Source organism: Peromyscus eremicus, chromosome 5, assembly GCF_949786415.1.
Source record: "Peromyscus eremicus chromosome 5, PerEre_H2_v1, whole genome shotgun sequence".
Taxonomy (NCBI): domain Eukaryota; kingdom Metazoa; phylum Chordata; class Mammalia; order Rodentia; family Cricetidae; genus Peromyscus; species Peromyscus eremicus.
Window position 1 is genome coordinate 104,353,716 of NC_081420.1, and position 27,481 is coordinate 104,381,196.

The 27,481-nt window shown below is 44.5% G+C and overlaps 1 protein-coding gene across 1 annotated transcript; it reads right to left on the bottom strand.

The window, feature by feature from the left end:
• Nucleotides 1–4,808: 4,808 nt before the first annotated feature.
• LOC131911117 (pyrethroid hydrolase Ces2e-like) lies at nucleotides 4,809–17,014 on the bottom strand. The gene is made up of 9 exons (XM_059263070.1): nucleotides 16,933–17,014; nucleotides 9,226–9,430; nucleotides 7,957–8,098; nucleotides 7,238–7,371; nucleotides 6,883–7,156; nucleotides 6,592–6,736; nucleotides 6,019–6,108; nucleotides 5,411–5,483; nucleotides 4,809–4,995 (listed from the first exon to the last, which is right to left on the bottom strand). The coding sequence occupies exons 1-9, from the start codon at nucleotides 17,012–17,014 to the stop codon at nucleotides 4,809–4,811; spliced, it is 1,332 nt and encodes a 443-aa protein (XP_059119053.1).
• Nucleotides 17,015–27,481: the final 10,467 nt, after the last annotated feature.

Genomic DNA, 27,481 nt, shown 5'->3' on the forward strand with positions numbered 1-27,481 from the left:
TCCTGGGGTAAGAGACATTAAAGGCTGCAGACACACCTTGGACAAAGTGCCATTCTGGCTCAGATACTAATAGGGCCTACAGAGTGCCTGACACATCCCCTTTGTCCTGGAAGCAAAATCACTCTTTTGCCCCACGTTCCGGTCGAGCACATGGAGAACAGAACACTGGGGCCTCCTAGTGCAATGTGGGATGTGAGGGCTGGGAGTTTCTGCATCTCCCTGGACAAGGAATCTTGCGTGAACCTTTTTCATCAGTCAGTGCTGGAGAGCACACTCAGTACCAAATGCCAGAGGTATGCTATTATTACCATCATTATCCTATAGTGTTTACAGCTCCAACCACTTCCACAGCCATTCACAGAGAATGAATATGTCCCAAACCTCACCCACCCACCTCTACCCAGAGGTTTCTAACCTCCAAGAACAGCACTCCTCAGAGCTCCTATGCCTGACTAGATTCTGTACTGGGTGTCCTCAGAAATATCTGCCCCTCCTAATGCTGCAAGAGACCCTGTATCTCTAAATGTTGTTGACAGTTCATTGGGTGGGTGCACTATTCCTCCGCTAGCTCCTCTCCATGGTGCATCCTCACCTTCAGTCTCAGCCTCTACTCTACACAATTGTGTAATTCCCACTCAAGTCTCTGTCCCCTGCAAGGGTCTCCTCCTGTACTGGGAAGAGGAGAATCAAGGGCCCACAAACCACAGCGTTTAAACAGCCAGAGTCTGTCTGGCCACATTATCTTCAGTAGCTTGGTTTGTGTCTGCACTGCCGTTAGACATGCCGTGTCTCACAGACAGGGAACAGCATATCTCTCACCATGCACAAAACTCAAGTCCAAGTGGATCAAACACCTCAACATAAATCCAGTTACACTGACCCTGATAGAAGAGAGAGTGGGAAGTAGCCTTGAACACAATGGCACAGGAGACTACTTCCTAAATATAACAGCAGTAGCACAGACACTGTGAGCAATAATTAATAAATGGGACATCCTGAAACTGAGAAGCTTACGTAAGGTAAAGGACACAGTCGATAAAACAAAACATCAGCCTACAGAATGGGAAAAGATAATCACCAACCACACATCTGACAAAACACTAGAAATCAAAATATCAAATAATCCAATTTAAAAAAAAAAAGAGGTACAGAGCTAAATAGAGAATTCTCAACAGAAGAATCTCAAATGGCAGCCAGACTTTTAAAGAAGTGCTTAACATACTTAGTCATCAGAGAATTCAAATCAAAACAATCTGAGATACCCTCTTACACCTGTCAGAATGGCTAAGATCAAAAACACTGATGACAGCTTATGATGTAGAGGATGTGGACAAGAGGAACACTTCTCCACTGTTGGTGGGAGTGCAAACTTGTACAGCCACTTTGGAAATTAGTATGGCAACTTTTCAGAAAATTGGAAATCAATCTACCTCAAGACCCAGTGATACCACTCTTGGGCATATACCCAAGGAATGCTCAATCATACCACAAGGGCACGTGCTCAACTATGTTCATAGCAGCATTATTTATAATAGCCAGAAATTGGAAACAACCTAGATGCCCCTCAACTGAAGAGTGGATAAAGAAAATATGGTACATTTACACAATGGAGTGCTACTCAGAAGTAAAAAATAATGACTTCTGTGGAGGCCCACAAAGGTTTCCTAGTGAGATCTGAGCTTGTTTTACTCAGCAGGGCTGAATTAGAGGATTGCTTGACTACATGCATGGTTACCAGGTGTTTGGAAGGGTCTGCACTTGGCTGTGCTAGGGGGAGGTCTTTTGCTTCACCCCTTGGCATTCCTACAAAAGGCCCTTTAGAAGAGACAGAAGGGACTAGTGGTAATTGATCCCGGCAATTCCTAAGCTATCCTGTGTTTCTATCTGTTTCTCTCCCCTCTATCCTTCTATCTAATATCTCTTATCCCTCACTCTTCAAGAGTGCCCTGGAGGAAAAGTGGGAGTGGTCCTCCCACAGAGAAATGGTAGACCTCCCACAGACATCATGAAATTTGCAGGAAAATGGATGGAACAAGAAAAGGGCATCCTGAGTGAGGTAACCCAGACTCAGAAACACAAACATTGTATGTACCCACTCATAAGTGGATAGTAGATGTAAAGCAAAGGGTACCCAGACTACAACCCACAGCTCCAGAGAAGCTAGGTAACAAGAGGACCCTAAGAAAGATGTATGAATCACTTTGGGAAGGGGAAATAGATGAAATCTCCGTGAGTAAAATGGGGGTGATGGGGAGCAATATAGGGGATGGGATGGGGGATGAGAAATTGAGGGAACAAGATGGTCGAGCTGTGAGAAGGTTGGAGTGGGAGAGCAATGAAGGAAATTTCTGGATAGAGGGAGACATCATGAGGATAGGAAGAAACCTGGTGCTAGGAAAGTTCCCAGGAATCCTCAAGGATGACCCCAGCTTAGACTGCTAGCAATAGTGGAGAGGGTGCCTGAGCTGGCCTACCCCAGTAATCAGATTGCTGAATACCTGGACTGTCATGGCTCCTTCATCCAGTAACTTGGAAGCAGATGCAGAGAGCCACAGCCAAGCAGTAGGCTGAACTCCCGGAGTCCAGTCGAAGAGAGGGAAGAGGGATTATATGAATAAGGGGGTAGGGGGGTTAAGATCATGATGGCCAAATCTACAGAGCCTACTGAACCAAGCTCATAGGAACTCACCAACTTTAGACCAACAACTGTGGAACCTGCATGGGACCAGACTAGCCCTCTGCATAAATAAGGTAGACAGTTGTGTAGTTTCTTCTGTTTGAGGGGCCCCTGGCACTGGGATCAGGATCCATCCCTGGTGTATGAGCTGGCTTTTTGAAGCCCATTACCTATGGTGGGACACCTTGCATAGCTTTGATGCAGGGGGAGGAGCTTGGTCCTGCCTCTACTGAATGTACCAGGCTTTGCTGACTCCCCATGGGAGGCCTTACACTTTTGGAAGAGGACAAAGGTTGTGGGTCGATGGAGGGAAGGCTGAAGAGGAGTGGGAAGAGGGATGAGAGAGGGACAATTCTGTAAATTGAATTTTTAAAATTTCTTAAATAAAAAAGAAAGAAACTTTTTTAAAAATCACCCAAGCTGGTCGGTGGTGGCGCAGGCCTTTAATTCCAGCACTTGGGAGGCACAGCCAGGCAGTGAGTTTGAGGCCAGCATGGTCTACAGAGCAAGATCCAGGACAGGCACCAAAACTATACAGAGAAACCCTGTCTCGGGGGGGGGGGGGGGGGGGGAGAGTAAAATAAAATAAAACAAAATAAAAATAAAAAACACAAAAAAAGAAAAGAAAATTAATGAGCTAGAGGACCAAAGAGAATTTGAGTTCCATAAGGAAGCAACAAATAGCTAGGAACAGAGAAAGGCTGAAGAGCCCTCCATGCAGTAATCAGGCAGACCATTTCTTCTGCTGAACAGATCACACCCCGTCTACACAACCCACAGTGAAACATCTTCACAGATCTGTGCTGTGATCATGCAAATAGGGTCTCACCACATCTGTAGAGCCCTTGGAATAAAAACAAACCTTGATGTGGGCAGACAGCAAGGAACTAAAGTGATTCTTAGTTGTTCTTCTTGCCATACACACACACACACACACACACACACACACACACACACACACACACACACACTGTCCCAGGATCAAAGCACAAATGGACATGCCTAGACATGCTACTAACTTTAAAAATCAAAACAAAACAAAACACTTCCTTTCCCCATTAGAGCACAGAAATAAATAAGTGAATTGTTACACAAACAATCATAGGTGACAATCTATGGAGACAATAGCTAGTCAGGTTTTCAATTGTTGGCAACATTGCTGGCTGATGGGAAGACCTTGGATGCTATATTCTGAAAGTTTTTGTGGCCCATACTTGTAAGTTACAGCCTGATGTCCAATGCCATGATTATAAGATTGGGTCCAATAGGCAGAGGACAGGTTATTAACACCATTGTTTGTCTATTTTATCCAAGGAGGACACATGGGGCAATCTTTGAGTCAGAGAGTTAGCCCTCTCCACATGGCAAATCTAATGGCATCTTAACCCTAAACTTCATGATCACCAACTCTGGAAACAATTTCTGTTGTTTATAAGCCACACTATTTGTGATACATACTTAAATACACAGTGATATATATATACATCTGTATAGTTATTATATATTTACATGCAGTGTCCATATTTAGAACAAGTTACCCTTACATTTCTGCATAGATCCTCTCACTCAGTCTTGCTAGTAGTGGGGCTACACATCTGTCACAACACTCACCTTGCAGCTTATTATGATTTTCTCATGGCATCTTGAATATACTAAGACACCAGTGCTGTTACTAATCAGGTTATAATCAACTCATAGATAATGGATTGGGACTTGCTGAGAGATGCATATGGGGTTTTAATACCCACCCACATGTGTCATGTTTAAAACTGTCCAGAGCTTCTGATTCATCTGAAGAAATTTAGGATTTGGGAAAGAGGAGAAAGAGGGCTGGGAGAAGATGAGGTAAAGAAGAGAGGAAGAGATGCAGGTCCACAGGGATACAAAGCAATGTTAGCATCCACTGGGGCTCACACAAACACACTGTCATGGGGAATTTATTGAATATGTGAAACAAGACAGGACCCACAAACAGGGTACCAGTGACACACTTAAGTGTAAGCTGAACAGATACATGAAGAGGGGATGCATGGACACATGAAAGATGGAGTCACCCCCCTCTTTTGAGTGTGGGGGCACCTTAGGTTGACTCCAATTCTACTCAGGACACTCCACTATGGTGCATAACATGCTACAGCTCTGTGTGCTTTTTCTCAACATCCTTCAGCTGCTGGATCTTCTGGGACAGAATCTTGGTCCAGAACTGCATCCTGTTGGCCTTCAGAGCATAGCCCACAGTAGTCTGGATGTCCAGCTGCAGGTACTGCTCATCCTGGGTAAACACAGGCCAGTGGGGCAGGTCCATGCTGTTGGGGTTCCTGTGGACACACCTCCATGTTAGGGTGCAGTGAGGATTACTATGAGTTATGCTGTGATCTCCTACTTTGGGTCAATATGGTGTATGAAGCAGGCCAGAATTCAAGGACAAGGAAGGATGGTCTCAGGATAGAGGCAAAAAAGAAAGTCCCACTAGTGTCACTCCTTTAGGGGCAAGACCATCTGGGATGATTTTTCCCTTTCTCTATAGCAGGCTTATGTACACAAAACTAGAGCAGTTTGTCAGCCACACCAGGGCACAGGAGATGACCGTTGGCTGACACTCATATGGGACCACTGTGTGAGAGGAACCTCTCCCTGAAGAATAACCTGTCATGTGATAAAGGATCTATACTGCTCCTGAGGCTACCACAAACAGGAGGAGGCCTTAGAGATTCAGGGGGTGTGTCTTCTCACCCATGTCTTGCAAAGTTAGCCCAGTACTTCGTTATCTTCCTGCTCAGCAGACCCTCCTCCTCAGTGAAGTCAATTGTAGCCACGAGGAAGACAGAGGTCCAGGTCCCAGACACCCCATGCAGCTGCCACATCCACGATCCCAGCTACAGCCTAACTCTGGTGCTCATGTTCCCCACCTGCCTAAATCCAGGGTCTTCCATTTTCCTCCCTTCCCTTACTTGCCCCAGCCTCTAACTGAATCCACCACCTTCACCCCAGCTTATTCTTAGTCCAGAGGCCCTTTCTTTGCTCTGGCATAGTCACTTAATAAAACATCATGGCTTTAACCATCCCCCTTGGATGTTAGGCCTGGCACCACTATCAGGACAGGGTTGGGACAGAAACTACAATCTGGACTGGAAAGGATTCAGATTACAATCCTAGTTTACCATTTTTGGGCTACAAGATGGCTGAGAAAGGCTCTCCAAGAACCTCAGTTTCCTCACTTGGACAGTGAGCTCAGTCATCCCTCAGTTCTCATCTCGGTCACTATCATACTCATGGAGAAAAGGGAAGACTCACATTTGCTGCCCCAGAAGAAAAATCCAAGACAAAGAAAATCTCATCACCATGGTCAGCCTTCACATCAGGTGGTCTGACGTCTTTGAAGAAGTTGGATGGGTGCTGGAACTCATAAAAGTAGACAGGGGCAAGGGGACCTGGAAGTGTAGACACATGGTGACATAGTAGCCTCTTACCTGGACCTGTCCTGTCTCATCTTTTGTGTGAGATACCTTGACCTAAAGTTGTTACAATGGCTGGGAGTTTAGAGGAGTGTAGACTCCAAGGCTGAAGCATGAGCTTTGGAAAGGCCTTGGTTAAATCATAACCTTGAGTCATTTGTGGAAGTTCTATCACATCATTATGTCACTTTCCTCATCTGTGCCTGGAGGTGTTATACACTTACACTAGACATGAGGATTTACTGAGGTAAGAGTCCTCAGAAGCCTGGGACTAGAGAACAAATGAAGACACCAGAGGGATGTCCTTGGGCCCAAAGTTCTGAGACATCTCCTTGGAATCAGGCCTCTTTTTCTTTGTGACACTACTGGAGATTAAACATGTAGCATTATGCATATGAAGCAAGTGTTCTATTATTAACTAGAGTCCTAAGCCAGAGTCATATTTATAGATGTGTTCACTCTGAGCATGTGCTACTTGCAAAGCAGGAACCACAAACATAAAGTCTTCCATCACCTCCTTGAACTGTGCTTGGAAAATCTCAAGGTCTTCAGTGTCTCCCAAATACTTCCTTTCCAGAATGTCAGCAACACCAAGAGGCATCATCTAGTTCAGAGAGATCCGGAAAAGATGTATTAGTAAAACTTCAGCAAGGAAGAAGGAAAGAGAAAGTCCTAGGTACCCCTATGATATTTGTTGCATTCACAGAGCAGACAGAACCAGGAGTTCTGAGAGTGAGGGCTGGGATAGGAAGAATTGAGGGAACTCACTGTGTAAACCTCCTCAGACTGGGAGACGAGACCAGGCATCCTGGCCACTCCACTCTGCATAATGGCTCCGTGGAAGAGTCCTTTGGACAATGGGGACAAAAGAAGTGAAGACACACTTGTGCCACCTGCTGACTCGCCAAAAATAGTGACCTGGCCAGGGTGGCCTCCAAAGTGGGCGATATTCTGCAAGACCCAGTGCAGGGCGGCCACTTGGTCCAGGAAGCCCCAGTTGTCTCTGGCATGCTCATCTCCAGTGCTGAGAAGAAGCTGAGACAGGAGTCACTGGACTCTCCTGTTTCTGCTCAGTTCCAAAATCCCTGTCCAGCCCTAGGATCACCTGAAGTAACCCAGGACACCCAGGCAGTACTGGATGGTGATCACCAGTATGTCCTCAATGGCTGCTAGCTTCGATCCGTCATACACAGAAGCCATGGCCACAGTGAGTCCACTGCCATGGATACATACAATTACCTGGTAAATAAATAAGATAAGAGATCACTCCTCTTACCCAGACCAAGTGCCACCTGTTGTCTAGACTATTCATCGCTGTCTCTGAAGCTGCTCACATAGACAGATCCCAGGTATCATGATCTGGTGAAAGCTCCAAATTCCATCAGGAAGAAAAGTGTATTGACCCTTATTTGCCTCATGTACCAAAGTCTGTCTCCAATACTCCAGGATACCCTCAGAAATGGAAAAGCATGTGTTCTTCATGGTCACATATGGAAATAAAACAAATGCCCTCCAATCTTACTGGCCAAACAGATGAGTCAATTTTTATGACTTAGATGATACAATCCTCATCTTTGGGAAATCTGATTGTGTTTTCTGGGCATAAGCCCTGAATTCATTAAGTTACAAACTCTGACTTCTCGGTGACTCCAGGGATTTCTGTCCCTAAGCCCATGACTTAACTGCCTACAGTGGGCAAGCAAGCATTCTTGGAAATAATATCAGGGTCTATACTGAAGCAAAGGCAAGAATGATCTTAGCCCTACCATATTCCTTCAGAGGAAATGTCCTTCCACCTCTAGTTAGTCATGGCTTGATACTCACAGGCAGGTTGGAGCTCTCAGAAGCATGAGCAGGTAAGTAGATGTTGAGGTACAGGTAGTCTTCAGACATAGAAAGAAGAGATGGGGTGCTTTTGAACAGGATCTCGGTTGCTGAATTCATTATAGTGATATTCTGTAGACAACTGTCAACAATGGTAAATGGTTAACTATTCAAAGGACTGAACAGTAGTTAAAGCCAGAAACTGGGTAGATTGCCTCCTAGAAAACTACCTGCTGGGAAGATGAGATCATTTTCTAAAGACCCTCTTGGGGCTGGAGTGATGGCTCAGTGGTCACTAGCCCTGGCTGTTCTTCCAGAGGACCTGGGTTAGATCCCCAGCACCCACATGACAGCTGACAATCTGTATAACTCCAGTCAAAGGGAATCTGAGCACAATGAATGCACATGGAACACAGAAATACATGCAAATAAACACCCAAATACACAAAATAATAAATAAATAAAATAAAGTCACTCGTCCACAGATAGAAGCCTCAGGCTCTAAGGAAGCTGTGATAGAGCCCAGACCTCCATATATAGATTTAGATGATCTTAGATCCTACTTATTGGAAGGTCAGGGAACAGAGAGTCCTAGTAGACTTTGACCATGGGTTGTGACATTTTTACCACTTCTCCCTATCCCCATTAAGGCCTGAAACAAGTGAGTTGCCTCTACATTGCTATTGCATAAATAAAAGTGAATTAGTTTCCCATAAGGTAGTAAGACCTACTTCATCTAATGTCTCCATTTTCAGGGTTCCTCATCTCTCCCACAGGCCTCTCATTGTCAGCACATGCACTTGTTCTTGACAAACGACATCTGGTCCTATGGTTGGCACAGTGACTGTGAAGGGTACAGTCCTTTGGGGACCATTGCTTCACTATTTAGGATTCTTCAGTCTCTGCTATAAAACTCAGGAGTTCTTCTGGTTAAGTGATGGAGTCTGATCTCCTCCCAGAGACATTTCCCCTAGTGTCAGAGACACAGGACATAACCTGACTCTCAAGACAAATGTGCCTGTGCTCCCATCTGCAGTACTCAAGGCTAGCTCCTTGTGTGTGCCAAGCACTGAACCTTGAGCCTGGCACAGGTTGTTCCATTCAGAATCTGAGCAGGTCCTTGGGAAAACATAGTGGGAATCCCCCTACTCCATGAAGAGGGGGAACTGGATGTGGGATTGAGAGGTAAAAACCACTGCAGCTGGGACATCCCTCACAACACTAGCCCACTTCCGGGCCTGAACTCCTCTGGACCCCAGAAGAGCTTACATGGCAGGATGGGAAGTTCCATCCCTCACACCACTCCATGGTTCAGGGGGCTCAGGAGGAGCAAACTGCAGAGGTCCTACAGGTGGCTTGGCAAAAGGAATTCCCAGGAAGGTGTGGACTCCCATGTTGATATCCTCCAAGTATACAAGGCTACTCTGAACCTGTCCGGTGTGTGTGTTCCTGATGGGGCTGGATGAGTCCTGGCCTGTAAATAAAGAGGCGACAAATGGGTTAGTCTGCCCAATAAGCCACTTTTGCTCCATCGTTTGAACCCTATCCCCAGCCTCATCAAAAGACCCTGGATTGAAAACACAGGATATACATATTTCCTGACTTAGTCTTCACTGAGGTACCTCCAGGTCTAGTCCCTTGACCGGACTCATTTAGGCACCATGGGACTCAAGGACATCATTCAGCCCTATGAGCTTCCTGTACAGGGCCACATATGTGGCAATGACACAGTCTCCTTTCCATCAGCTCTATGTGAGCCAGTATAGGGACTATTCGGTCACACTGAAAATTATCCCATGTAGGCTAGCTGCATGCATGATGTTACATCCTCACAGAAAAGCTCTCTATAAAGTTCACACGAAATCTGGTAATCTGTCCTTCCCACCAGAGGCTGTAAGCTATAATCCAGAATGGGGACAGAGTTTATGACCAACAGGTAAAATTAAACACAGCTGAAAAAATTTCATTTTCTGTTTTCCTTTGTTTTTTTTTTTTTCGTTCTTTATTTTCTTGACACAAGGTCTTGCTAGCCCATTCTGCAGTTGGAGATCCTTCTGCCTTAATTTCCTCTGTGCTTAATTTGCATCTGTGTGGCTACAACCATATCACACATCTCTTCTTGAGTAATGCTGGAAACTATATGTCAGACTCTGCCATTTGCTGTCCCTGTGGACGAGACAGGCCTGGGAGATATAGAGGGGATGGGACATGAATCTTTTTCATTTTATAGTTGTCAGTGATTCTGAATCCAGACATTCAAACAAACAATATAAAATAACAGCCATGAGTGAATCTGGCAGAACCTGCTGTCTAGAAGGTGCTGGTGATGCCCTGAACCCTGGCGACAACAGAGAAGAGTCTCAGGCTGAGTTGAGTGCAGTCTCCTTAGCGGGGAGGCCTGACTAGAGGTCACCAGTAATCACACTAAGAGGATTTGTAAGGGGTATCAAGGGTTGCACACACACCCTGAGCACAGTACCTTCCTGACTCAGCTCTTATAAGGACCTGAAAATTGTTGACTCTCCCAACGGACGTGCTAGTTTGCCCAGAAACCAAGACCCAGGTAAGGAACATGGAGAAGGGAACCCAGATTTCTAGGTACAACTGTAGGTTGTAGGACTGGGACTGTCTGCATACCTTAGTGGCAGCCAGTACCTTATGCAGGGCCTTTATGGAGTGCCATGGCATGTCTCTATTCTGAGACTGACACATGAGGACTCTTCAGCAGCATGAAGTTATGCTGTTATTATCCAAGTCAGTAGCAGCTACAGTTTCAGCAACACACAGAGAAAATGTCCCCTCTGTTCCTCTGTCCCTTGACCTTTAGATCCAAAGCAACTGAGAGCCCATCATACTGGGGTAGCTTCTCATTATTGGAGTTCCTCTGGCCTCTCAGACACCTTTTTAGGTAGAGGGGCAAGACTCTGAGCTTTTATAGGGAATTAGGAGATTCACATTTCCCACACTCCTTCCTCCCTGAAACTTTAACCCCTGCAATCTCAGTCAATAACTCTTCTCAAGTTTTGGCAGCTTGGACATGGGTCCCCCATTCCTCCCTAGGTAGTCTCACTGTGCACAGCAAAGAGAAACAGAAGCCCACAGGTTCTCTGTCTGTCTGAAAGGCATGCTTAGCTCCCAGTCCTGAGTCTGTGCTGCTGTGTGTGATCAACCTCGTGTAAATGTCACAAACATATGAATTTGCCAGGGCAGGAACTTTGAACCAAAGGAGAGGGGTCAGAGTAGGGGCAGAGGGTGGGGCAGTCCAGGCCAAGGTCCTTGAACTCTACTGGCTGGGCTGCATGGTGGGAACCAATGAGCAGCAAGTGAGGTAAAGCTGCCTCCCATTCCTGCTCTTCCTTTAGTCCCCTTGGGAGGCACAGCAGGGACTCTGAAGCCCTCTCTCCAAATCTGGTGTCACCATATCAGGCTTATTAAGCAGGAACAGGACTATTAAAGTATTGGTGTAAAGAGGATGAAGCAGGAAGCTATAACTGGAGAAGCTGCAGGGCTTTTCTGAGTAGATGCATTCTCAGGATGTCACAGATGGAGAATGGAATGGAACTGAGGAAATGTGACCTGGGTAAAGAGGAATTGCAATGCGCATGCCCACCACCCTGAAAACACCTCCCTGCTTTCAGGACTTACAGTTTCCTGAGTCCCGTTTCAGTATCTCTCAAAACTTACATTGATCTTAGGGTCTTCATGTGTTTCTCCCAGTTATGCCTTGACAGTTCATGAATCACACTGCAACTCTGCCACCATACCATAGTCACTTGGCCTCTTTACTGTAGCTACTCTGGTGGCCAGCTTCTCACAAGTTCACAGTTGCTAACCCACATGCACTGGTGTCTGCTGGCTCTAATACTGAGGATAGTCTGGGCTCTTGGGGCCTGAATTAAGACTCAAATACAGGCCATTGAGTAGGAGTTTCAGAAACATGGTGAACCTTGGCAGACTGCATCTGAGAGGACAGAATTAGGGGCTCACACCTAGCCCATCCTGATTTCCCAAATGTAGTGTCATGAGGTTCAATCTCAGAAAGACTTTAGAGTCACCTAAGAACGGGCCTTGGTTCTGTTTTCCAGTCCCCGGAGGTCTACAGAACCCACAGAACAACACAGAAAGATTTATTCCATGGCAGTTTTCTGGTCATTTCCCTAGAATGGTGTAATCAGGGCTTGTCCTGTCACCCTGCTCTCAATAATCTGTCTCCTCCTCAGCATACTCTGTATTCACAGCTCCTGCCTAGGCAATGCTCTCTCTGCCCTCAATTCCCTGTTTGAAGAAACAGCTGGAGTATGGAATCTGAAGGCCCTCAGCTTCTCCAAGCTCCCTGTCCTAGGACCAGTTTCTTCAGTTAACTGGACAGCATGGTAATCTTCCAAACCCTGGGCTTCTGCACCAAGCTGGAGGAGGGTCCCCATGCACTCTGTTACTTACTGCACTGTCTTCAGAGGCTCCACATTGATGATGGAAAGACCATAGGAAATGTGGACTGGAGAGTCTCATCAATCATGTTCTGAATATGAGGAAATTGTCTGTGTGTGTGTGTGTGTGTGTGTGTGTGTGTGTGTGTGTGTGTATGTGTGTGTGTATTGGGAAGGGAGTAAAGCTCAGGGAAGCATCTGAAATGAGACACCACCTCACACCCAGTCATTATAACCAGATTATGACCCATAAGCAAAAGTGTTGGCAAAGCCATTGAGCATCTGATACAGCTTCACATGGCTAGAGGGGAAGGAAAATGATTACATGGTGATTGGGGAAGGTAACTTCACATCTTCTCTGAAAGTTCAACACCTTTGTTCTATGACTCAACAGTTCTACTTTCAGGACTTTAGCCTGAAGAAACAAGTGAATGGCATCACATCAAGTCATGGGTTTTGTTTGTTTGCTTGTATTTTGGTTAGTTTTGAGTCTCTCTACAGAGCCCAGGCTGTCTGAGAACTCATAATTATAGACCAGGCTGGCCAAACTCATCGATTCACCTGCCTTAGCCTCCTGAGTGCTGGGATTAAAGGCATGTACCAACATGTCCAGTCAAAGTCTTGTTTGAACAAGAGCATGACAGCTTGATTAAAATAGCCCAAACCTGATGTCACTCAGATGTGCACCAACAAGTGGTGTGTTCACTCATCATCAAAGGAAAATGCCATTTGAACCTCAAAGACATTATTCTCAGTGTCAGAACCTCCCATACATGATTCTTCTCTGTGATAGGGTAGACAAGACTCTGATGTTTCTGAATTATATTCTATTTCCAAACTTCAACTCCAGAAAGCAGTCAGTTGGTTCCCAGGGAACAGGGCTCTAGTCCATGGTTTATGAAAAGGAACATAGAGAAATGTTTGTTGTTTAGTCAGAAAATATATGTTCTTATGCATGGAGTGGGTGTGGTTACATGCCTCATATTCTATTCCAATATACTAAGCTATGGAATAAATGAATGAATTTGAGTGCATACTTATCACTTGACAATAAAGCTCTACAAAAATAAGACTATTACCTAAATCTTAAAAATCTTCTGCTCCTGGGTGGTGGTGCACACATCTTTGATCCCAGCACTCGGGAGGCAGAGGCAAGTGGATTTCTGTGAGTTAGAGTCCAGCCTGGTCTACAGAGCAAGTTCCAGGACAGGCCCTAAAACAACACAGAGAAAGCCTGTCTCAAAAAAGAAGGGGAGAAGGAGGAGGAGGAGGAGGGGGGAGCAGGGGGAGGAGGAAGAGGAGGAGGAGGAGGAGGAGGAGGAGGAGGAGCACGAGGAGGAGGAAGAGGAGGAGGAGGAGGAGGAGGAGGAGGAGGAGGAGGAGGAGGAAGTAGTCCCCTGCTAACACTCCTATGAAGTGCCCTGTTCATCTGCTGAAATGTCCTTGCAATCAGCAGTAAATTCAGGCTCCAGCAGAACTATCAGGCAGCTGTCTTCCTGTGCTCAGAGGTCATCTAGCACCTTATGGAACTTTATCTTTGTCTGCCCTCTAGTGTCCAAGGAGAGCAATGCAAGAGGCGTCCCTTCATGATTTCCTGTGATTGGTCTTCAATGCAGTGGATGAAAATGAGGGACTTGGAGAACCTGGGAAAACTAGAACCCCAGAAAGGCAGTTTCTCAGAGGCAAGAGGCTATGGCCATCTCAGGTCTATAGGAAGAAGGATCTAGCTGTGTGGTGACAGAGATAAAATGTTTTAGGAAAGCTCTTGCAGACAACACGATTTGGCACTTTTATATAAAGACAAAATAGAAGGGAGGAGTTTTGTTTTGTTTTGTTCTGTTTGCTTAGAGGATAAATAGAAAATTTAGGGGGTATGGGCTGGAGAGATGGCACAGAGGTTAAGAGCACCGACTGCTCTTCCAGAGGTCCAGAGGTCCTGAGTTCAATTCCCAGCACCCACATGGTGGCTCACAACCATCTACAATGAGATCTGGCACCCTCTTCTGCATACATAATAAATAAATAAATCTTTTTAAAAAAAATAGGGGTGAAAATAAGGTAAGAATGGAAATTAAGGACGGGAAGACCACGAAGAATAGAGTGTCACAGGAACCAGAAGTGTGCAGAGAATTGTAAAAGGCAGAAGGGCCCTCAATAAATGAATAGATCTCAGGGAGACAGGGGAGAGCAATCTCTTCTGATGGACATGTCTGGGCCTCCTGACATCCCCATCCTCATTCCAGACACCCACAGTCAAACATCTTCACAGTATGGATGGCATCTCTGTCCAGGTAACTTACTGAAGCACCACTGATGCTTAACACTTTTTATAGCAACAGACGACCTTGTTAAAATGGCCCTGTTTGGAGATTCTCTTTATTAATGCTTTTTCTTCAAGGGAGAATCCTCCTGAGAAAGTTGTGCCAAGCTGCAAGATGAAATGAGCTGTCTGCTAGTGAGAAAGCCCGGCTCCAGAAAGGGTGGAAGTTTGTGACCATGTTGTGAAAAATCAGCATAAGTGCTCACTCCTGTACATCCTGGACATTCAATAAGACCCTGCCAACTTGATGGTCCCTGAGAAACCAAGCCTGGGTGGGACAGAGAGGATGGGACCCAACTCTGCCCTCTAGTGGTTGTGAGTGATTCTGTCCACAGGAGTCAGAGCCAAAGATTTTTCTAATCAGGAAACAGATGGGGTCAGGCTAAAGTTTCTGCCTGCCGAGGCACTGGTGGCCTCCATAGCCTGGCTGACAGCAGGCAAAGGAGAAAGTCTGGTCGGGAGGAGCTGAGGGATAAAGCAAGTGCTGTCTCCTCAGAGCAGATTCAAGTGGCCTAGCAGGGGTCACCAGGGTCCACATTAGGATGTCCTGGGGGTGAGAGACATTAAAGGCTGCAGACACACCCTGGACATAGTGCCATCCTGGCTCAGATACTAATAAGGCCTACAGAGTGCCTGACACATCTCCTTTGCCCTGGAAGTGAAGCCACTCTTTTGCCCCACGTTCAGGTCAATCACATGGAGAACAGAACACTGGGGCCTCCTAGTGCAAGTGTGGGATGTGGGGGCTGGGAGTTTCTGCATCTCCCTGGACAAGGAACCTTGCATGAGCCTTTTTCATCAGTCAGTGCTGGAGAGCACATTCAGAACCAAATGCCAGAGGGACGGTATTATTACCATCATTATCCTTTGGTGTTTAACGGCTCCAACCACTTCCACAGCCACTCACAGAGAATGAAAATGTCCCTTGTTCAAGTAATTTAAAAGATTCTATTATATTGGGGACTATGGGGGTCCAGCCCCTCGATAGTCCCCTCCCAGGGTCCGGAAGAATCTACAACCAGCTGATAATTAATCTTTGATGAAAAGAAATGGATCTATGGACACGAAACTCCTTAGTTCATACACTTTATTATTCTGTGATAGTTCTCTCTCTACACAGCTTCTATTCTGCTCTCATATCTAGCTCCTTTCTTGCCTGATTTCTCTCTATATTTATCTACTGTCCCTCTAGGTTCTATCTTAATTCCTTCATCTAGTTCTGTCCTTTCTAGGTTCTCATCCATCTAGTTCTTTCCCCTATCAGCTCTTCTCCCATCTCCTTCTCTCTCATCTGGCTCTTCCTCATCTTTTTCTTCCCCATCTGGCTCCTCCTCATCTTCCATCTCGTTCCTCTAGTCCTCTCTTCTAGCCCTTCAACCTAGTTCTTCCCCATCTCAGTTTGTTCCTCTCAAGTTCTTACCCATCTAGTTCTTCCATTCTCTTTTCTCTTCTCCGTCCTGTGCCCTGGAAGTCCCAGTATATAAAGGGAGGGTCCGAGCTAAATTGTGTAAAGCTATTACTTAATGTCCACCTGACCTAGGCGGTGTCTCCTTGAGGAATTTACCTTAAGTCAGGAGACTTGTATGTGGGCTGCTATCACTGTTATTCCTTGAAAGTTGGGGCCCACCTGGGCGGTGTCTCCTTGTGGAATTTAAGTCAGGAGACTTGCGTGTGGGCTGTTATCATTGTTAGTCCTCGGAAGTTGGGCGCCCACCTGGGCGGTGTTTCCTGTAGTCCTTGAAAGTGGCTAAGGGAGATATCTGATTCCAGAGAAAGCCTTTCCCAAGGCTATTCTCCAAATACCTGGAATGTGTATGTCCAGAGAGTGATCAGTCCACACTGTTAGCCCTTCTTAGGGAAAGGTCAATTGGGAAAACTATGAAGGCACACATGATTTTCATAACAATACAGCTGATATATAACAAGCCAAGTAACACCAAAAACTCCTTGGGATTTGACTTCCTCTGGAGGAATTCCCTGATCCCTCCATGTAGTGACTTTGCCATAACCAGCTGAGTTCTTATGATATATTCCTGTGGCCTGCAGCACCATTATGCATTAGAGGCTGGCATTCTCCATTCACAAGCACCTAAGAGGATCTTTGGGTGGGGAGGTTGTTTTTCCAGTTTATGGATGTTAAACCTGAAGCCCATGAAAGTTAGGTAACTTGTCCAAACCAATAAACTAAAGGGAGGGTCTCTGTGCTGGGGGCGGTCGTGTGATCTTTACAGTCTCCCTTGTCCATACAGGTTAGCGACCCCGAGAGCACAGTGGTAGTGGCTTTCACACCCACCATTCCACACTGCAGCATGGCCACGCTTATTGGCCTTTCCATCAAAGTCAAGCTTCTTCGATCCCTTCCCCAGCGTTTCAAGGTCAGTTGGAGTCCAGCCTAAGGGTGAAACAGCTACTGAGGAGAGGGGACAGCAGAGTGGAGACTGGAAGTATCCCAACTTGCAGAGATGAACTGTGAGAAAACGCCAAGCTGATGTGACAAGAATACAGGAAATTCTCCAGAAAATAGTGAAGAGTGTGGCAGAAAGGGCAGCTGTAGAGGGGCAACAGCAGCTGACAAAGTCCTTGGGTAGAAGTGGATTGACTGCAGGTGGGCTTGGGGTAGGACAGAAGGACCAGAATCAAGAGGAGTGATTGGAAAGAAGGATGGTGTGGAGGTCATGTCTGGAGGGAAGGGACAGAAGAAGAAGAAGAAGAAGAAGAAGAAGAAGAAGAAGAAGAAGAAGAAGAAGAAGAAGAAGAAGAAGAGGAGGAGGAGGAGGAGGAGGAGGAGGAGGAGGAGGAGGGGAAGAGGAGGAGGAGGAGGAGGAGGAGGAGGAGGAGAAGAAGAAGAAGAAGAAGAAGAAGAAGAAGAAGAAGAAGAAGAAGAAGAAGAAGAAGAAGAAGACAGATGAATAAGTGCTCAGGCCCAGGTTGTCTTTCTCCCTGATGGATGTATACATTACACTCGGGACCCACACCTAAGTCCTCATCTCCTTTTCTATCCACCTCTATATTGCGGTTACTCTATTGGTCAAATCCTTATAAGAAAACTTCACAGTCATCGATCTACTTTACAAATATTGTTTAATTTTTCACATTCATTTATCATTATATGTGTGCATGCATACATGCACATGTATGGGCACTCATGTACCATGGCACCTATGTGGAAGCAAAGGGACAACAGTAGGAACCAGTTCTTTTCTTTTTCTAGCATGTGTGTCCTCAAGATTAAACTCAGGTTGTTTGTCAGGCTTGGCAGAAAGCTTCCTTACTCACTGGGCATTCTTCCCAGGCCTTACTCGATGAACATTTTTTGAGGCATTGCTGGCTCCAGACTGAAGAGAGTCTGGGCTTTCATAGCCTGTGATAAAATCTGGAGACACATCTATAAATAGGAGTATCAGAATCATAAAGAAACCTGGAAAGATGCATCAAAGAACACAGGATTGGGAGTTACCATGAGACCCAGTCTAACCTCTTGGAGGATGTGCTGTAGGGATCAGTGTCAGTCTGTACTGTTGTCTGAGAATTGGCCTTGGTCCATATTTCCAGCCCCAGTAGTCCTGGGAACCCTCAGCCTAGAACTGAAAGACTTCCTCCTAGTTTCTCTTTCCCCTAGCATGGCAGTCATGCTTCTTGCCTCCTCTCATCATCAAGGCTTACTTTCATTTCCCAATAGCCACTTCTCTGCACTCTTGTGCAGTCCATGAACTCCTCTTTGGCAGATGTTGTCTCTATTCTAAATTCTCTGACCCAGAGAACTGCTGGGCTGTGGGGCTGGGAAGTCTCTAGTTACTCTAATCTTGGAGTCAGGGAACCAGCTTCATCATGTTTCCTAGATATCCTGGTACTACTTCTTAATCTGAGATTTTTTTTTTTTCAACTCAAATTTGGGAATGCCCATGTCTCTCTGCCATTTGTTAGACCATCACTCAAAGGCTTTGTGCTAATGATGGCCAAAGCCCTAATTAAAAGGTGGAATGAAGACTCTTCAATGTATTTCTGTGGTAAGAGAACAAAATTAGGGGAGGATCGAGAAACAGATAGAAATCTCTCAAACATCATAGAAATACATGAAATGAGATTCAATCACATTCCCATTCACTTTAAGACCTATAAGGCCAAATGTTGGCAAAGACATGGACTCACTGACACTATCATACAAGGCTGGAAGAGATGCAAAATTGTATAATCATTTGGAAGACAGTTTAGCAATTTCTTCAAAAATTAAACATGTACTTGTTGCATGAATCTTAAATGGTCTTAATAAAAACCCAGAGCTAGATATTAGGGTAAATGCTGAAAGATCAGAGAGACAAAGGAATGAGCCACAAATGCCTCTGAATCCTCAGCTGAAAGGGCTTTCAGGCAAAAGGCCTTCTAGTTCCTGTATTCTCACACCTTATATGCCTTTCTCCACCCAGCCATATCATTTCCTTCCTAGTGCTGGGATTAAAGGCATATGTGCTTCCCAAATACTGTTGCAAAGGAATCAGATCTCAAGTGCTGGGATTAAAGGCCAGTGACTCCCAAGAACTGGGATAAAAAGTGTGTGCCACCAATGCCTGGCTCTGTTTCTCTCCTAGACTGAATCAATCTCATTAGTCCAGGTGGCTTTGAACTCACAGAGATCCAGACAGATCGCTGCCTCACGAGTGGTAGGATTAAAGATGTGTGCTACCACTGCCTGGCCTCTATGTTTAATCTACTGGCTGACTCTGTCCTCTGATGCTCAGGCAAGCTTTATTTGATACACAATATATCACCACAGTATTGTCCTAGGTCCATAGCCCTGTGGAATGACAGCACCAATCACAAAGCCCATGTTTGAAAAAGTTCTTGAAGAGCTTGATTAAAAGTAGTCAAAAACAGGTCACTCTGATGTGTACCTGTAGAGATCAGGTAAAATGTGTTGTGTGCATTCAAGTATCTGCATGGGTAGACAGTGCTTACTCTAGAAGGCAAGGATTATTAAATGAAGATCTTAGTTGCAAGCAGGCCATACTTCCCTGTGAATTATTGGTCAGAAATACCAAGAACAGAGGTAGGAACCGTGGAGGGAAGTTGCTTGCTGGCTTCTTCCTCATGGTTTGCCAAGCCTGCTTTCTTATACAATCCAGCACCGTCTACCCAGGGGTGGGACTGCCCAAATCAGTCATTGTCAAGGAAATGCTCCACAGATTTGCCTACAGGCCAATCTTATGAAGGCAATTCTTCAGTTGAGAGTTCTTCTTCCCAGGTGTGTCAAACTGACAAAAACTAGTCAGCACAGTTGCCTACCAGAACTACAGAGAAAACTGGGGAGTGGGTAAATCATTAACTAGATGATAAACTCTATCCCTGAAGATAACTTTGGTTAAAGGGCATAGAGAAATCAAGGAACTCTCCTGAAAACATTCTCTCTGATGGCTAGCTTTTATAGTCTCAGAAGGGACTATGAAGCTGTCTGGGGGAGAAAACCCATCAGTGGTATTCCCCAAGAGGAAACCCCATGTACAACTTGTCAGGTAAGACATACCCCCTGGAGCAATATTGCCACAAAGGTCATAAGGGTAACCAACTGCTTTTGGATTGGATTTGAGACCTGCTCCATAGGAGAGAATTCATGTCTAATATTGTAAACATTGTCAAAAGCCAAAGGTGTGGGAAGTCATAGATGCTAATGGGAACCTACTGCTATTATCTTGCTAAATGGACACGCTTTGAATCTGCCCTCTAAATATTTATGCATATACCCATAGATTATGGTTGCCCTCAACCTTAACCAAAGAAGCTTCTCTGTGCAGTGGTCAGCAGTTAATGCAGAGGCTTGTAACTGATCAGGTGCTTGGAATAAGTGACCTCAAGCTCTACTATAGAGCTATAATAATAAAAATACCTTGGTACTGGCATAAAAACCGACATGTGGACCAATGGAATCGAATTGAAGACCCTGACATTAATCCACACACCTATGAATATATGATTTTCGAAAAAGAAGACAAAACTGAACCATGGAAAAAAGAAAGCATCTTCAACAAATGGTGCTGGCATAACTGGATGTCAACATGCAGAAGATTGCAAATAGATCCATATCTGTCACCATGCACAAAACTCAAGTCCAAGTGGATCAAAGACCTCAACATAAATCCAGTTACACTGAACTTGATACAAAAGAAAGTAGGAAGTAGTCTGTAACAAATTGGCACAGGAGACCATTTCCTAAATATAACACCAGTAGCACAGACACTGAGAGAAACAAATTAATAAATGGGACCTCCTAAAACTGAGAAGCTTTTGTAGATCTAAGGATACAGTCAATAAGAAGAAACAACAGCCTACAGAATGGGAAAAGATTTTCACCAACCCCACATCTGACAGAGGGCTGATCTCCAAAATACATAAAGAATTCAAAAAGCTAGACATCAAAATACTGAACAATCCAATTAAAAAATGGGCTACAGAGCTTAACAGAGAATTCACAACAGAAGAATCTCAAATGGCAGAAAGGCATTTAAGGAATTGCTCAACATCCTTAGTCATTAGGGAAATGAAAATCAAAACAACTCTGAGATACCATCTTACACCTGTCAGAATGGCTAAGATCAAAAACACTGAAGACAGTTTATGTTGGAGAGGATGTGGAGCAAGGGGAACACTCCTCCACTGTTGGTGGGAATGCAAAATTGTACAGCCACTCTGGAAATCAGTATGGCAGTTTCTCAGAAAATTGGGAATAAGTCTTCCTCATGACGAGCTATACCATTCTTGGGCATATACCCAAGGAATGCTCAATCTTACCACAAGGACACATGCTCAACTATGTTCATATCAGCATTATTTATAATAGCAAGAACCTGGAAACAATCTAGATGCCCCTCAACTGAAGAATGGATAAATAAAATGTGGCACATATACACAATGGAGTACTACTCAGCAGTAAAAAACAATGATATCATGAAATTTGCAGGCAAACGGATGGAACTAGAAAATATCATCTTGAGTGTGATAACCCAGACTCAGAAGGACAAACATAGTATGGACTTACTCATAAGTGGATACTAAATGTGAGTGAAGGGATGGCCAGACCGCAACCCACAACTCCAGAGAGGCTAGCTAACAGGGAAAGACCCTAGGAAGAACACATGGATGGCCCTGTGAAGGAGAAATAGATGAGATCTACACGAATGGACTGGGTATGGGGGGTGGCAGAGGGCGAGGAGTGGGGGATGAGAACATAGGGAAATGTGAGGGTTTAGCTGGAACAGGGACAGAGTGGGAGGACAGGGAGGAAGATACCATGATAGATGAGGACATCATGGGAATATGAAGAGGCAGGGTGCTGGGGAGGCTCTCAGGAATCCACAACGTTGACCCCATCTTGGTCTGCAGGCAGTGGTCCAGAGGGTGCCTGAACCAGTCTACTCTGGTGACCAAACTAGCAAATAACCTAGTTGTCATCATAGAGCCTTTGTCCAGTGACTGATGGAGGCAGATACAGGGATCCACAGCCAAGCACCAGGCTGAACTCCAGGAATCCAATTGATGAAAGAGAGGAGAGATACTGCAGGCAAGGGAGGTCAAGATCATGATGAGAGATGACCAGTCACACTAGTGGAAGCCCATGAACTGTGGACTGGTGGCTGTGGAGCCCCCATGGGACTGGAATAGGCCTTCTGGATATGGAAGACAGTTGTTTGGCTCAAACTGTTTGGGGGGCACCCAGGCAAGGGGATCAGGATCTGTCCCTGGTCTATGGGCAGGCTTCTGGAATCTGGTGCCTGTGGTGTGACACCTTGCACAGCCTTGGTGCAGTGGGAAGGAGCTTGGACCTGCCTAGGCTCAGTGTGCTGGGCTCTGCTGACTCCCCATAGGAGACTTTAATTTGGGGGATGTGGGGATGCAGGGTGGCTTGGGAAAGAGGGCTGGGGGTGAGAGGAGGGAGGAGGGGGTATCTGTGGATAGTATGTGGAGTGAGTAGAAAATTTCTTAATAAAGAAAAATGAAAAAATATAAAAATAACAAAGCTGTAGCAAAAACTAAGAGAAGCTAAGAAAAGTTAGAGAAGCTAAAAGAAACTAAGAGAAGTAAGAGAAGCTAAGAGAAGTTAGAGATGCTTAGAGAAGCTAAGAGAAGCTAGGGAAGCAAAAGAAACTTAGCAACTGCAGAAGGCTGAAGTGACCTGTGCTGTGGGATGGTCTGTATGTCAAATGCTCTGATTGGTCAATAAATAAAATACTGAGTGGCCAGTGGCCAGGCAGGAAATATAGGCAAGACTAACAGAGAGAATTGAGAGAACAGGAAGGTGGGAGGAGACACTGCCAGCCACCGCCATGACAAGCAGCATGTGAAGATGCTGGTAAGCCATGAGCTACGTGGCAAGGTACAGATTTATAGAAATGGATTAATTTAAGATATAAAAACAGTTAGCAAGAAGCTTGCCACAGCCATACAGTTTGTAAGCAATATAAGTCTCTGTGTTTACTTGATTGGATCTGAGCAGCTGTGTGTGGGACTGGCGGTAGACAAAGATTTGTCCTGACTGTGGGCCAGGCAGGAAAACTCTAGCTACATACCTGTCAGCTTGCATGAACATTGTCTCTGAGTTGTTATTGCGCTTTCCAGGTATCACATCCTTCAGACCCCCAAAACTCTGCCTACTCTGGGAAAAAATGTCAGATAAAGGAAGTACACCTATCAATGCCAGCTCAGGGAGAATAGAAACCCCCCATTGTGAAAAAGCTTGCTTGATCTTGATTTTTAGCACAAATACAGACCAAGAAAGCTGGGAGTGCAATGTCCACAATTGGTCACAGCTGGGTCTTCTCCTGGACACAGAAAAGCATCATGGGAAATGTAATTCATTTGTAACAGTATGACAATATAGAGAAAGGAAGTTTGGGAAATGTAGTCCATAACAGAGATGCTGGCACTGCCCAAAAAACTCTGTTTTCTCAGCTCAAAAGACCAAATTTTTTCCACAAGCTTTGTTAGCTTGAATCCTAAGAATGAGAAACAGGGGAACAACCTGGCTGTCAGGTGGGAATTATTTACTATGGAAGAATGAGAAACAGGTGATGCCTGTCAGGAGGCAATTTAAAAAATCATGAAAATGTTCTTCCTCAGAGTGAGCTAATCAAAGATGTGTTTAAGACAACACATCTATGTCCTTGACTCTTTTGGATACTAGCAGTTTCTGTGAACAAATAACCTTATCAGAAATATTGAACTAATAAAAACCTATCAAAGACAAGTCATCTTTAAAAGAGCTTATGGCAGTTCAAAAAGCAGCTTGAAATATATTAAGAAGAGGGAATTTTACCCTCAGTCAAGCTTAGAGCCACTGATTAATTAGGCTCTGACTTTAAACTCTCAAGAAAATTTCAGAATGATATCAAGTCTGACTATGAACTCTGAACTTTAAAAATGATTTCTTGTTAGAAGAAAATGTAATCATTCAGTTAAGAAATCTCTTCTAGATGTTTGCTAATAGAGTTTGATTTTGAATGTAAGTTAGTTCTGTTAAGAGATTCTTTCTAGTGTAAGTTAGTTCTGTTAAGAGATTCATTCTAGATGTTTTCTAATAGAGTTTCATCTTGAATATACATTCGGTAAATAATTCTTTTAAGAAATCTCTTCTAGATGTGTGCTAAAGTTTGTAAAATAGTTCTATAGAGTTTGCTTTTGAATATAAGTTTGTGAAAAGTGTAAATATGTATAATGGAGTGTGCTTTTGAACATAAGTTTGTAAAAAGTGTAAATATGTAAAAAGTGTAAATATGTATAATGGAGTTTGCTTTTGAATATAAGTTTGTAAAATTGTAAATATGTAAAAAGTGTAAATATGTATAATAGAGTTTGCTTTTGAATATAAGTTTGTAAAAATTGTAAATATATATAGCAGAGTTTTCCATTGAATGTAAGCTTGTAAAAAGAATAAATATGTATAGTAGTACAATGATATTCATACTAGCAGTAAATATGTATAATAGGGTTTATACAAGATATATTTGAACATTTTTTATAATAGCCCAAAATGTAATTTTTATGGTCTCAGTGGCCCCTGGAAAACTTAAGCTAAGGTTTCATACTTAGGGGAGCTTTTCTGTCTTCTTTCTAAAAGACAAAAAGGGCTTGGTGCAGCTAAGACTGATATAGTTACCTTAGACCCATTCCAGTAAAGATATTCCATTTTTGTTATCCTCTACTACTTTGCTGAGACATGTGGCAGCTATAGAGATCACTGTGGATGTTTACAAGCTCTTAGAAGGGATCTGGATCAGAGCTGAGTTAAGCTGTGTACCCCCTCTTGCCAGAGGCTGGTAGCCAAAGATGGGCAACTTTCTTCTTTATAACTTCCTGAATGTATGTATGTGAAATTAATCAAGAAGGATGACTTAAGACAGGCACAGTCTATCTGAGAGGCCTGGGGTAGTTGTGGAGGCCCATAAGGGTTTTCTAGTGAAATTTGAGCTTGCTTTACCCAGAAGGGATGCATTAGAGGATTGCTTGACCATGTGCGTGGTTACCAGGTGATTGGAAGGGTCTGCACTTGGCTGTGCTAGGGGGAGGTCATTTGCTCCACCCTTTGGCATTCCTATAAAAGGCCCTTTAGAAGAGACAGAGGGCCTGGTGATATTGATCCAGGCCCTCTCAAGGCTATCCTGTGTTTCTATCTGTTTCTTTCGCTTCTGTCTTTCTATCTAATCTCTTATCTCTCACTCAAGAGTAGCCTGTCATAAAATGTGGGAGTGGGCCTCCCACAGAGAAATGGTAGGCCTCCCACAGACATCATGAAATTTTCAGGCAAATGGATGGAACTAAAAAATATCATCCTAAGTGAGATAACCCAGACTCAGAAAGACAAACATGGTAGGTACTCACTCATATGTGGATACTAGATATAAATCAAAGGATAACCAGACTAACCAGCTCCAGAGAAGATAGGTAACAAGGAGGACCCTAAAAGAGATGAATAGGTCACTTTGGGAAAGAGAAATAGAAGAGATCTCCATGAGTAAACTGGGGGCAACAGGAGACAATAGAGGAGAGGGGATGGGGGATGAAAACATGATGGAACTGGATGGTCAGGCTGGGGGAGGGATGGAGTGAGAGAGCAATGAAAGATATCTTGATAGAGGGAGACATCATGGGGATAGGAAGAGACCTGGTACTAGGGAAGTTTCCAGGAATTCACAAGGATGACCCCAGCTTAGACTACTAGCAATAGTGGAGAGGGTGCCTGAGCTGGCCTACCCTAGTAATCAGATTGCTGAATACCTGAACTGTCATCATGGAGCCTTCATCCAGTAACCAATGGAAGCAGATGCAGAGAGCCACAGCCAATCACCAGGCCAAGCTCCAGCAGTCCAGTCAAAGAGAGGGAAGAGGGATTATATGAGCAATGGGAGTCAAGATCATGATGGCAAAATCTACATAGACAACTGAACCAAGATCATAGGAACTCATGAAATTTAGACTGACAGCTATGGAACCTGCATGGTACCAGACTAGGCCCTCTGCATGAGGTAGACAATTGTGTAGCCTGACCTGTCTGAGGGGTCCCTAGCAGTGGTATCAGGATCCATCCCTGGTGTATGAGCTGTCTTTTTGGAGCCCATTACCTATGGTGGGACACCTTTCTCAGCCTTGATGCAGGAGGGAGGGGCTTTGTCCTGCCTCAACTGAATTACCAGGCTTTGCCATGGGAGGCCTTACACTTTTAAAGGAGGGGAGAGGGGATGGGTCAGGGGAGGGAATGCTGGGAGAGTGGGAGAAGGGATGAGAGGGGGATCTGTGGTTGGTCTGTAAAATGAATTTTAAAAATTTCTTAAGTGCTGTGGGATGTTCTGTATGGCAAATGTGTTGTTAATTAGTCAATAAATAAAACACTGATTGGCCATTGACTAGGCAGGAAGTGTAGGCGGGACAAGGAGGAGAATAAAGCTGGGAAGTGGAAGGCTGAGTCAGAGAGACACTGCCAGCCGCCACAATGACAAACAGCATGTGAAGATGCTGGTAAGCCACGAGCCATGTGGCAGGGCATAGATTAATGGAAATGGATTAATTTAAGCTGTAAGAACAGTTAGCAAGAAGCCTGCCACGGCCATACAGTTTGTAACCAATATAAGTCTCTGTGTTTACTTGGTCGGGTCTGAGGCTGTGGGACTGGCAGGTGAGAGAGATTTGTCCTGACTGTGGGCCAGGCAGGAAAACTCCATCTACACTTAAATAAGAAATAATTTAATAAAAAAAAAAGAGAAAAGAAAATTAATGAGCTAGAGAACCAAGGAGAATATGAGTTTATGATACATACTTAAATACATAGTGAAATACATACTCAGCTGTCTAGTTATTATATATTTACATACAGTGTCCATATTTAGAACAAGTTACCCTTGCATTTCTGAGTTCACTAGACCCTCCCCTCAGTCTTGCTAGTAGTGGGGCCACACATCTGTCACAACACTCACCTTGCAGCTTATTATAATTTTTTCATGGCATATTTAAAATACGAAGACACCAGTGCTGTTACTAATCATGTTATAATCAACTCATAGATAATGCATTGGGACTTGCTGAGAGATATACACAGGGTTTTAATACCCACACACACCTGATGTGTTCAAAACTGTCCAGAGCTTCTGATTCATTTGAAGAAATTTAGGATTTGGGAAAAAGGAGAACGAGGGTTGGGAGAAGATGATGTAAAGAAGAGAGGAAGAGATGCAGGTCCACTAGGACACAAAGCAATGTTGGCATCCACTGGGGCTCACACAAACACACTGTCATGGGGAAT

Excerpts from the sequence above, each read along its gene's own strand:
- LOC131911117 (XM_059263070.1), bottom strand. The coding sequence starts at position 17,014 with ATGCTGCAGTGTGGAATGGTGGGTGTGAAAGCCACTACCACTGTGCTC. Across the intron at positions 7,157-7,237 it reads GGTGTCCTGGGTTACTTCAG|CACTGGAGATGAGCATGCCA; the intron begins GTGATCCTAGGG and ends GCTTCTTCTCAG. Across the intron at positions 5,484-6,018 it reads TGATGTGAAGGCTGACCATG|TTGACTTCACTGAGGAGGAG; the intron begins GTGATGAGATTT and ends TCGTGGCTACAA.